Genomic DNA, 12,226 nt, shown 5'->3' with positions numbered 1-12,226 from the left:
TTATAGGCGGGGGCGGGTTATAAATTTATTTTTAGCTTCCAAGTGCGGGTTGTAGGCGGTGGCGGGTTATACGCGGGGGCGGGTTATGGGCGAAAAAATACGGTATGTGCAGGATTCAAATCTGCGACCTACTGCAATCAAGAAATTCTGAGTATCACGCACTATCCACTCAGCCACGCAAGCTTAACAACCGACAAACACTAGTCACGAATAAAGCTTCTACATATGCTAATAACTTGCTAATAAATGCAAAAGAAAGTTCGTACTATAACACATTGCTTCGCAGGTGTAATTAATATTCTAGTCTCTGCCTTCCAAGCTTCTGAAGTTATAACTATAGGATCCAGAAGAAGTTGGTGGTCCCTAGATTCTTGTTTTTTCTCTCAAAGTCGCAGAGCCTTTATTGGAGAATTATTTTTGACATTCTAACTCTTATCAAATCCCCCCTCTTCTAACCTTCTTGTCTGCTGCATTGTCAGTCGTAGTATCCTTGTGGTCTTGTTCTGTACTCTTTTCACTATGTCCCTCCTTCTGTGTGGCAGACCCCCCAGCTGCTCCTGCTCCTCCTCCCTTGCCCCCCTTTGGCTTACCCAGTGGCTTGTAGGCCAGATCCACTGACTCATGTTCATCCGGAGTACAGAACCTAGACAAAAGAACCTTAACCCTTATTTCGCAATAACAACAAAACTAACGTAGAGCCAAAAAATTATAGATCTTACTTTTGTTATAATAAAACAGTTCTCGAGTAATCAGTTCTAAAGTACCTTTTGTTGGTGAGTGCTCTCTTCTTCAATCTGATCCGCCTCGCATTCGTCCTGAGTCTCTCTAACTTCACTTCTTGGGGCTCCTTTGCGTCTTCAAACCCCTCATCGTCCGATCCCCCCTCACTTGTTCTGCCCTGCAACATATACGATTGCTTAAACCTAGTCAGTATTATATGGATGACAACCGTTCACTTTTTCTCGACCCGACAACCTGGTCAGTTTTTTCATGGATCGGGCCACTGGTCCAATAGGAAAATTTGAACAAGCCCTTGCTTATCGCAAGGGTACACACAATGTATCAGAAACCTTAATTGAAGACCAAGCTATTTCAAATTAAATCAAGAATTGAATTGTAAATTGGTAATGGCAATTACTGAGTATTATGTATCTCCTGATTTCAATGTTTAATACTGGATGGAGCTTTTTTAGTCACCCAGACGGAGGTTGATTATCTAAGGCTCACCAAGCTATGGTTATCTAACAAACCACACTTAGCAAATTGCAGTGCACGTGCATTTTGAACCCGCAATCATTGGATTGCTGGTCACCATTATCACCAAAACACCAAAACTAGGTTAATCTCATTTTTTTGTGGGTAGGAAAGGAAAAGAACAAGGATAATTAGATGAAACACTGAATATTGTCAAAAATTTTTGTAAAATAAACCAGAACAAGATAAAACTGAAAAATGAACTGACCGCTGCCGCCTTGAAGAGAATTTCCGCTGCATTCGATTTGAAGTCCGCCACGTCGTAGAACAGCACGTGACACGCAGACATGGCAGATACTCCTTCATTTGTCAATCTGTTTATATCAGCTCCGAAATTCAGCAAAGTATTCAACACTTCACTATGGCCATTAATGGCCGCTAAATGCACAGCTGTATTTCCATCACGGTCCATGACGTCTACATAACACGCTTTCAGTCTGAGAATCTTGAGGACTAGGTCATTATCTCCACGCAAGGCAGCGAATAGAAGCATTTCACTTGATCTCTCGATTGGTCCCTTTTCTCCGATTCCTGACCTGTTTCCTATCATCATATTTTGAACGTTGAACTCTTGTTCGCTTTCCCAGAAATGGTGCTTTAAAACATGTCTCTGCATAGCTATAAAAGCCGGTGTTTTATTCAAAGCTACAGCTGATTTAACTTCCGCTTCGCTTTTCGATTTGTTCACACATTCCAAGAAATAAGCGTCCTCGAATTCTGATTGGTCGTATTTCAAATGACGCGCATCTATACTTGGAAGTCTATTCGAATACAAATCAGTCACGATGCTTTCTAAGAGTTCGTCGTCAAAGCGAACTCCTTTTGAACCCATTAATTCCGTAGACGTCGTGCTAAACTCACCGAGTCCTTCTTCCGAACTCGACATGGTCTTCTCGGCGACAATTAGCGGCGAAATATCTCCCGACGACAGAAGCATTTCGTGTTCTTTCGGATCGTATTCGAACTCGGGGAAGTCGATGATTGAGAATGCGTCTCTAACTGAAGTGCAGATCTTCATGAGCTGTTCACGTTTCCACATTCCACAATCTTCAGAGCCATCTGCATAGGTGAACACGCCCGGGCCACACCTAAAATACACATTCACGTGGTACACATTCTTTTCTTACAACTCTCACACTGAATATAATGGACTGAATCAATTGATTTCCCATCAGCTAAACTATTTACCAGTCAGTTACATTACAATTTACAGTTTATAATACCGTTTCGGCCAATATTTCAACTTCATATCTGGCTCTTTCTCACCTCTCGTTCTCCCTGTAGAGTCCCTTGAAAGTGGACTTGTCTGGGAAGAGGAACTTGCCATAGCCCTCCTTGTCGTTCTTGTAGAAGCGACCAGTGAATGTAGTCCCATCCGGCCATGTGTAACATCCCTTTCCGTGCTTCTTGTCTTTGAAAAACTCACCCTCGTAGATCTAAATTCATACATTTATAACTTTGTGAAGGGGCGGATATACATTTGTAAAGGGGATATACATTTGTAAAGGGGCGGATTTTCAACACATTTGTCGACCTCTTTTTTAACCCTGAATAGGAGCAAATTGATTTTCCGAGCTCTTCCAAATCAGTTAAAAAAACCATATTTAGCCCAATTTTCTACCGCCGCAGTCAAATTTCCGAAACAAAAACAGGCCGAAAAGGACGCACTTTTTCGGCTCGCTCTCGGCGCTCAAATTGATTATTGGCTCTCAAAGCACATTTACGGGTTGATCGACCGAGAATCAATGTCGCAGCAAAATAGTAACAAAGAGGCGACTCTTTGGCTATTTGGTGGGGGGGGGGCATGGGGGATTGTGCAAACATCTAATCTACCGACCTCTCCACTAGGGAATTTCTGTTTGCCTGTTCCGTGTCTGAGATCTGCCTGAAATTGTCCATTGTAACAACTGCCATCTGACCACTTCAGCTGTCCCTCCCCCCACCGCATGTTGTCTTTCCAACTGCCCTCGTAAGTGACCCCTGTTGGCAACTCCATCCTACCCTCCCCCGACCGCAGTCCATTTTCTAGCTCGCCTACAACGAAATAACGTTGATCATTATGAGGCCACACAGTGTATTTTGCCAATTGTAAGCGGATTCTGCAATAAGGGCTCTCTGTATTCTTCTTTTGTTCTTTCATTCTCTTTGATCGTTCCGACAACATGTTTAAAACTTGTCTCTGGATTCCAGAGACCTACACGCACCAAATTATGTGCCTATCCAGCGCACAGTTTGACCTCTCAATGATAATTTTCCTGATTCCTCATTTTTGTAAGGACAGTTCTTCAGTTTTTTTACAAAAAAAAATAACTTTACGTTTAGAAATTACTTGTACTATGAGTAAAGATGCGCGATTAAGGTAATTTTAATTTCAGTTCAATTCCAATTCACTGCAGGCTTTTCAATCTTTTTTTTTCAACAATTAAATATTTTTTTTTTACATTGAAAAAAATGAAGTTGACACGCATCGTTTGGATCTTGGTACCTTGAAGAACTAATTCAACGGTTAAACATGCGCGAATTTCGTACCTTTGAACTTGAAGTAATTCTTCTTCTACAATTAAGGATAAATAGCATGATCCCATCTTTGATATTTTTCTGAGAGCCACCTCATCCACAGCAATATTCAAGGAGCGTTAAAGAAATACTCTCAGATTGTTAAAAATAACTTGAAAATTTAAATCCCTTGCACAATTTATTGAATACACTGATTTTGTGATGCAGCTGCGGACATTTGAATACTTTTCTTCATAAATATTCGCCCTAAACAGTGAAACGTCAATCTGCGGAATTTTTTTTTTCATACAACTTCGAACAAACCTTCAAAAATAGCGCCACTTTTATAGAGCTTCTTGAACTTATTCTCAACTACATTTCCATCCGGTCCAATGACTGGAACACTCTCTGGCACTTCGTAGTGACCCAGTTGACCTGCCACCTTCTTGTTGGCCCCAACTCCGTTCGAAATACCTCCTCTTTGAAGCATCAGTGATCTAATAGTTCAGTCAAGCTCTTGAAAACTAACAACACATCGACCGAAATCTGAAGTTTAAAAACAGCAACAATTAGAACTAAACACAAAACTTGACTGAATCAGGCCATGCTGATGAACATACCATAGAAATTAAATGAGAGACTGAATCAGATATTAATATTTTTATGGCTTCAATTTTTTTTAAAGAATTCACGCGGAGTACAACAATGCCCTCACTAAAAAATAGTTCGATAAAAACAGTTTCAAAACTTAAATTTTTGAGAAAAACAACGAAACAAAAAAAACAATGACAACAAGAACACCATTTTTGCATAAATCGACTACCAAACAGTTGTTCCATAACAAAATGTCTTGTTTCAATGACTGAATACCAAATGGAAGTCTGAATTATGATCCGAATATCACATTATCTTCTTTTTACTGGATCAATTCAATTCCGGCGGCAACTAGGAAGTAGCGCTACCGGAAGTTACGCAGCCTATCAACATTTAAAACACTAAACCGCAATAACTTTCTTTCGCATAATTCAGCGTGTCAAAAACAATGCATTGGGCACAATCCAGGCTATTGGTTCGATCTTTTTAGAAAAAAGTATGAAAAAAATTCAATAAAATCCAATAAAAAACTACAGTACAAATAAGTCATTGAGTATCAAAAAAAGTGATTTTATAGAACAAAAAAGACCTGGCATAAATGTTTCTACGGTATAATTAAATTAAAATTTTGCAAAGCTTGTTAATTTTGTATTTGCAAAAACAAATAGGTCACAGGTACTAGTTTCAAATCACTGTTAACAAACATTAGGCTAGTATTATCAAAACATTCTATGCAAAAAAAAATACAAAAAAGCTCATGGGAGTTTGTATTTAGCTCGGTCACATGATTGGTGACGAGTTTCAAATTAGACGTTGCGAATATTGAATAGTGAGACACAGAGGCGAAGCGTAGCTTCGCGCCACTTGCGATACAATAAAAACAATAAAAAACATTAGTCGAAAAAAATTTTAGATGTTGAAAAAACTACGTGAACCAAAATGTTCGTATGTCTCGATAAAAAATTAAATAGGGAGAGACCCAGCTAAAGCTAGAGGTACGAGTTTGATATTAAATGAATTTGATATACTGATGCGGCACGCAAAGTGTAATTTCAAAAATTGGACTTTGCCGAAAACATTAGTTTTCTCTACTAAATTTAAAAAAAAGACTAAAAAAATGCAGATAACCAATTTTCCTAAGACGACATTTATCTTGCAAAAAAAGGAGTCAATTTCTGCAGGAACAATTATAGCAAACGGTTCGTTTAATTGAACCTTTCATCTCAGCTTTGATTGTCTCAAGTTACTAATTTCGAATTGATCGGGTCATACAACCCGTTTTTTGAATTGATCCCAAAATCTCAAATATAGCAAGGTAGTTTTCGAGAATATTCAAAAAGTTTATGATTACGATCAAAAAATCGAAAATTTCACTTTTCTGAGGTCGATAATTTTTTGGATAAAACTTTTGTGAAATGCCGCTAATGCAGGGGAGCTTCTTACTACGCGTTATCTCCATCGAACTAACAATATCAGATTTCAGAGGATAGTTTTCGGTCAAAAATCAAAAATTTGACAATTCTGAGGGCCATAAAAATAGTCAAAATTAGTCCAAATTCACTGAACGCGTAGAAATTTTGTGAATTAGGCATAAACGAATCCCAATGGTGTTCAAAAATAAATAAAATGAAAAAAAAATTCAATTTTTGGCGCTAAAATATTACTGAAAGAATTGTTTTGCCAGAGAAGAGCTAAATGAAGCTTCCAAAACTAGTTTTCTTTTTGGTGAAATTACGTTTTTTAGCATAAGTTTCTAAATTTTTAATGTAACAAATTTTTGATGTTACTCGATCGCTTTATTCGCTCGAAAATAGACAAAAAATCAAAAAATTTCAAACCGGTTTTTCTTGACACCAGTAAAAAAAATTTAGAAATATTCAAATGTCGTTAAATCACGACTAGAAGGGCTTTTATATGATATATCACTCGACCCTCTCCTATAATCATTTGTGAAACGTTATTTTATGTTGGAGAATTTTCAATGGTCGGAACAATAACTCGTTGTCTATTAATCAAAAACAGATGATACTCTCAATTCGCTGCTCATCGGAGTTTGAGATTCATGCATGATAATTTGCAGAAAAACAAAACCCTAGTCTTGTTGAAACTTCAAGATTTTGATGAGATAGTTGATACAAATATTCCCGATAATAATTTCATTATGATTTTTCTTGTAGTAAAAACTTCATAAAATGCAAGTCGAAACGCCATTTTTATCAAAAGAAGCAGATAATACTCAGGCATTTTCAAGGTTTTTATGAATTTTTTCTGATCAAAAAAATTAAAGCAGTTTTCCAGAAACTAAATGGAAAATTAAATTTTTTCCTGACTAGAAGGATCCTGATTTCAACAAACTTTTGATCGGAAAATCGATTAGATATATTTTTAAAAACTTGGAAAAACCTTGCTTAATTTCAATATTTCATTAAAAAGTTCTGGTCGGAAATTTAGACTGGAAATTGATGATTTCATCCTCAGAAACTAATATTTTGTTGGGTACGGGCGTTTACTGAGCATTGAATCTAAAAATTACACTGTTAATTACGTCTGGAATAGTTTTGTAGACGACCGTTCGGCCGTCGGGTGGCTATAACAAATGTTGAATCCCCCTCCGAGCCATTCAAACGTGAACATCTACTTTAGCATGATGAACCATGCATGTCACCCAATTAACGAATGAAGCGACTAAGCCAATATAAATAAAACAAAACCTTTTCAGTTGAAAAAAAACTTTGACTAAAAATAAAAAAAAGTGTAAAACGTAAAAATAGACAAATAATTTTTTTAGTTTTTCTTTTTTCGTTATAAACTCTCGGTATAATCTTATTGCAAGTTGGGTAATGAGAAACACTACTTAGCCTCCTGTTTTTTTTATGTGTCAAGGTCGTGAACATTGAGAGCTTACTTATATTCGTATGGCTTTAGCAATCGAAATTTTCAGGGGCATTGTGTTAACTTAATATTTCTGACAAAAGACAATCAACAACAACAAATTACATTTTAAACCAATTTTGATAAACCGAACAAGTCTTCAGGACTCGAACTCTTCTCTCTCTTTCTATCTCCTTTCCCCTTGTCTCTTTTTGAATCATTGCGTTGCGATTCTTTTCCTTTTCTGTCCCGCGAGCGACTTCGATTCGACCTCGTTTCTTTCTTTTCACGACCACGAGGCGACAAATCTTTCCTTCTCGGCTTCGCACGACTGCGACTTCTATTTGCTCTTTTTACGGGGGAACGACTAGATTCTTGCATTTTTGGGCTTTTATTTCTACTTCGACTTCTGGATTTAGCTTTTTTGTCTTTATTGCGAGGACTTTTGCTTTTGCTTCTATTTCTTTCGCGTACTGGTTCTTTGATTTTGTCGTCATTATTTTTGGAATGTACACGCAACTCCGTATCTTTGCTAGTCTTACTGGCATCTTTATCTGATTTTTCTCGCTTGCTTGATGTATGTTTCGATTCAGTTTTGCTTGGCTCAATCTTTTCAACAGCTCTTGCGCTTTTTGATTTTTCAACTACATTCGGGGATCTTCTTTTTTCTTTTCTGTCTCGACTTTTTGAACGTTCCTTTCGCTCTCTACTGCGCTTGCTGCTGCGAATGTCTACTTTTCCTTCATCTTTATTCCTATTAGCGTCAACTGCTTCTACTCTCGAGGTCTTCTCGATAATGCTTCTAGTATCCAAGACTTCCTCAGTTATAGAATAATTTGCAATAGCTTTGAACCTTTCTGATATACTCTTGTCAATATGCCAAGACATGTCAACATCTCCTTTTAAACCACTGTTGGGTTCTTCCGTCGGCCTTTGTTTGCTTCTAGCTTCAGGCGAGCGATTGTCTCTTTCTCTTCGTTTTCTTGAACTGCGGTCGATGTCTGTTCTACCAGACATCGGATGTCTCAATTCTTCTGGACTCCTCGATCTAGGCCTCGCGTCATCTCTATGTGAAGGAAGTCTCCTTGTACGTTCGCTCGGATCCATCAACCCGTGACTTCTAACCATCCCTGGATCTATAAATTCCTGCTTAGGCCTTTTTGGCGATATGGGTCTAAACGGAATCGGATCCCTTAAACTAACTGGCCTTCGTCTGAAATCTTCTCTTCGCGGCTCCTCAGACCTGCTATTGTTTTGATCAAATGGTTCATCTTTAATTTCAGTTTTGATTCTCTCGCTTAAAGTCTGCATCAACTTTTCTTCAATTGCCTCCGACTTTTCTTCACCTTGAGTTTCTCGAGTTGCTTCCCCGCTCTTCGATCGTCGTTTTTTAGCAGCTCTAACTTTCACCATTTCTCTCCTTTCCTCCTCTTTTTGCCTATAAAACTTCTCAAACCCTTTGTCAGAACTTCTGAAAGCTTTCGGTTCTCGGGTCATTTCTGGACGTTCTGACCTGTCTTTTCGGGCAGCCATGGTTAACCTTTCAAAAGCCGATAATCGATCTTTCTTTTCAGCAGTCTCTTCTTTATTATCTTTCTTATCTCTTCCTCTGTCGTCAGATCTGTTTCTTGGCCAGGAATTTTTCCAATGAGGGGGAGTTACACTTCGTTCCCGGTCAGTATAGGGATTAAAGCGCATAGTTCCTCTACCCTTGATTTTCATGCCATCTTTTCCAATTCTCCATTCGCCTTCCTTCTTTTTCTCTCTCCGACTTGAATCATTAGACTGACTTTTCCCTCTGGATCTCGGATCCTTCTCCTCAGCCGCATCTTTATCTGTGTTTTTCATGTCATCTTCCGGTTTTACTCTGGTCAAAAATTTCTTCTCCGGCACTGCTGGAATTTCTTCGGGGTCAATGGAGCAGAAATACTCTGTTGGTTCTGACTGTTCTGGCTCGCCAACTGGTGCTTTTTGACTGCGTGATGGTTCGTCCGAATTGTGTGATGATATGATGTCTGGCAGCTTCTTTGATGAGGACGGTTCGTCATTTAAGGCTTCTTGCAGCTCCATTTGTTCTGGATTGGAAACGCCTAAAATCAGAAGACAACCTTAAAACCACTCTAATTAACCACTTAAACCACTCGGACAATTAACTCGGCTTTCTGGAATGAAATTTTGGGAAAAACACCTTTAGACTTAAGAATAGGCAAAAATCTTTAGAAATAATTACTTCATTTTGAAATAACAATTAGTTTTCGATTTTCAGTTTTAACAAAGATCTTCGGTTCACTGGTCAGAACAATAACTTCACTGAAACAGCCCAACATTTCCCTCATTCCACCAGGCAGACTAAAAAGGAACAGGGTCAATCCTTTACAGCTGTTTTTAAGAAATTTTACCTATATCCAAAACATCGCCAACTTCAGCTTCTGGTGTGACATTGGCATCATCGGCTGTTTCTTCCAACTGACCCTCGTCATCTTCGGGGCCTTCCTTGTCAATTCCTTCATCAATTTGCTCCTCCACCGTTTCCATAGCTGGTACTTTCTCCTTTTCAACCTCCTGATTCTTTTCCTTTGTTAGTTCTTCAATCTGTTTCATTTTCTTCTTAGGTGACTCATCGTCACTTGAACTTTCCTCACCTGAAAAAAAAAACAATCAAAATATTGAGGTGCAAGTGCTAGTAAAATTTGCTCGCAGTCATATGGTTGCCGGTTCGAAACTAGCACGCGTATCACAATTTGCAAGGTGAACATTTTCAAGTAGGCCATAGCTTAGTCAAACTTGCATAAGTCACATTCGAGTTTTTCGTACCTAAAAAATAGCCTGTTTTTTTTTAAAAAAAAAACAAGAAACTAGCAAAAACTAGATATAATGTTTCCGGTCTTTCTTCAACAGTTATGCATTCCAATTGAAAGCTCTCTTGTTCAATTTGGTGTTTATTTGCGATAAAACAAGTAAAAAATTGCTTTCGAAGCAATAAAAAAGGTCTTAACAAAATATGTTTTGGCAAAATGTTCAGTTGCGCTCAAACTAACCTCCTTTTCCACTGACGTCACTGGCAGCTTCAGATTCTTCTTTCTCTTTCTTGGATTCTTTTTTCTTGTTCTTTTTCTTCTTTTTCTCCTTCTTACTTTTTTTCTCCTTTTTATCTTTCTTATTGCGTTTCTGCAACACCAACTCGCCGCATTTCTCAACAACTATCTCCGTCGTTGGTTTGTGACCTTGTTCAGTTACAGGTTGATTTTCAATCAACTTCACAATCTCCTGCCCTGAAACTACCCTTCCAAAAACTGTATGTTTATTGTCTAAATGAGGACATTTAACTGTAGTTATGAAGAACTGTGAACCATTCGTGTTTGGGCCTTTATTCGCCATTGAGAGTAAAAACTCTTCGTCATGTTTCAACTTGAAATTCTCGTCTGAAAATGTTGACCCATAAATTGACTCTCCGCCTTTTCCATTTCCCAGCGTGAAATCTCCGCCTTAAACAATTATGTTATTCAAACAAACAAATTTAATTAATCAAAGTTTCAACGTAATTTAAACTTTATTTAAATGAAAACTATGCAACGAAAATGCAATGCAAATTAATATTTTTAAAATTTAAACAGCAGTTTAAATTAAAAAAAAACTATTTAAAAAAAAAACAATTTAAATTGTACGGATAGGACTAGCATTTTCGTTTTTTAGAAAACAGCTGCCGAAAAAGCCAATTGTAGAAACAATATTTCGAAAAAAAACTTTAAAATGTGAAAAAAATGATTAAAATTTGTTTTCTGTCAAGTGTCAATTTAAATTTGAATCAAAAAATTATATTAGAGTGAAACTATTTCCAATTAAGCTAAAAAAAATTTTAATTTCTGTCTATTTAAATCGACATGACTAACCTTGAATCATAAATCCCTTCACAATCCGATGGAATCTACACCCTGCATAGTGTAAGGGCTTTTTCCCATCAGCTGTTGAGCCTTTTTCACCCGTACAAAGAGCACGGAAATTCTCGCATGTAATGGGACACGCGTCCATGAATAGCTCGAAAACAATGCGGCCAACTTGGACATTACTGATTGTGATGTCAAAAAAACATCGCGCTCTTTTTGAGACTTCAGTTTCAGCCGACATACTTCGGCTGATTTCTGTAGTGCGGTTCGTTCAGTCAAGTACACTGCCTTCGTTTGTTATATAAAGTTGTTCATGCTAATAAATCTAAAAAAAGAACGAATTAAAAGTTTGTGTAAAGAAAACAACCACAAAGGTAGGAACAAAGAGTCTTTCCATGACTCATTGAAGAAAAAGTACGCCTCGAGAAAACCGTAGATCCGCCCCAGCCAACAGGCTAACTGACAATACTAATAAGAATTGAAAGCTCTACAGAACAATACGTAATCCTTGAGAATTGTGTGCAGTCAACGAGAATATTACCTTCATCCAATACCGATCAACGAGTATTCTCAAATCCTGATTGGACGCTTAGAAAGCCAAAAATAACACCTTTATGGTCTGTTTTTCAAGCAGCACAAAGAAAGTAAGAATTTATTTCTCATTATTAATGGGTGAATATGCATATAACGCGAATTTAAACATGAAGCACCAGAAACAGTGAGGGGAGAGTTAACGAACTCATTTGGGTTGCAGAGCACTGCCCGTTTTATCGAAAGAAATACGAAATTTAAGATCTTCAAAGAAAAGGAAAAAAAATATATCTGAGAACATAAAAGAAAACATTGGAAAAAAAAATATTTAAGTTTGAATAAACATAAAGCAGCCAATTTATGGCCTTGTCTAGACAGGCTAATGACGTAAGGTCCAAGCTCTGCATCAATATTTAAAATGATTGTTCAATCGTAGTCGGTGTAAAACCAAATTAAATAAGAAAAGAGTTCAAATTCATCACTCATAATTTATGAATCTCGCTAGTCGTAGGCACCCCTACTCGGTTTCAAAAACAAAACTTGAGCTTGTTCACTTTAGAGTTACTTCTTCTACTAACTGTGTCATCCCTTGAAGC

At 37.6% G+C, this 12,226-nt stretch overlaps 3 protein-coding genes across 3 annotated transcripts in view; 1 reads left to right on the top strand and 2 right to left on the bottom strand.

Annotated features, from left to right (window-relative positions):
* Positions 1–12,226, top strand: part of LOC134852197 (uncharacterized) — a 353,512-nt gene that overhangs the window by 115,803 nt on the left and 225,483 nt on the right. The gene's annotated exons all lie outside the window — the stretch shown is intronic.
* Positions 1–12,226, bottom strand: part of LOC134852089 (ankyrin repeat and MYND domain-containing protein 1-like) — an 83,178-nt gene that overhangs the window by 42,065 nt on the left and 28,887 nt on the right. Inside the window, exons 2-7 of the mRNA XM_063868368.1 lie at positions 4,075–4,298; positions 3,092–3,288; positions 2,521–2,690; positions 1,463–2,342; positions 765–898; positions 457–643 (exon numbers count right to left, since the gene is read on the bottom strand). Of these exons, the coding sequence (XP_063724438.1) occupies positions 457–643; positions 765–898; positions 1,463–2,342; positions 2,521–2,690; positions 3,092–3,288; positions 4,075–4,240 (1,734 nt within the window). The 5' untranslated portion in view covers positions 4,241–4,298. The remainder of the gene's footprint in view (positions 1–456; positions 644–764; positions 899–1,462; positions 2,343–2,520; positions 2,691–3,091; positions 3,289–4,074; positions 4,299–12,226) is intronic.
* LOC134851226 (peptidyl-prolyl cis-trans isomerase G-like) lies at positions 7,234–11,421 on the bottom strand. The gene is made up of 4 exons (XM_063867211.1): positions 11,106–11,421; positions 10,254–10,700; positions 9,615–9,857; positions 7,234–9,305 (listed from the first exon to the last, which is right to left on the bottom strand). Exons 1-4 carry the CDS (start codon positions 11,338–11,340, stop codon positions 7,345–7,347), a joined length of 2,886 nt encoding a protein of 961 aa, XP_063723281.1. The 5' UTR covers positions 11,341–11,421; the 3' UTR covers positions 7,234–7,344.

Source organism: Symsagittifera roscoffensis, chromosome 7 (genome assembly GCF_963678635.1).
Source record: "Symsagittifera roscoffensis chromosome 7, txSymRosc1.1, whole genome shotgun sequence".
Lineage (NCBI taxonomy): Eukaryota > Metazoa > Xenacoelomorpha > Acoela > Convolutidae > Symsagittifera > Symsagittifera roscoffensis.
Note: the sequence above shows the minus strand (reverse complement) of the source record. Positions and strands in the feature narration are given on the sequence as shown.

Bases quoted from the DNA above. Each gene is read 5' to 3' on its own strand.
- LOC134851226 (XM_063867211.1), bottom strand. From the start codon at position 11,340: ATGTCGGCTGAAACTGAAGTCTCAAAAAGAGCGCGATGTTTTTTTGAC. The intron at 10,701-11,105 runs GTTAGTCATGTC...TAATTGTTTAAG, and splicing joins GAAGGGATTTATGATTCAAG to GCGGAGATTTCACGCTGGGA. The intron at 9,306-9,614 runs GTAAAATTTCTT...TTCTGATTTTAG, and splicing joins TGGCGATGTTTTGGATATAG to GCGTTTCCAATCCAGAACAA.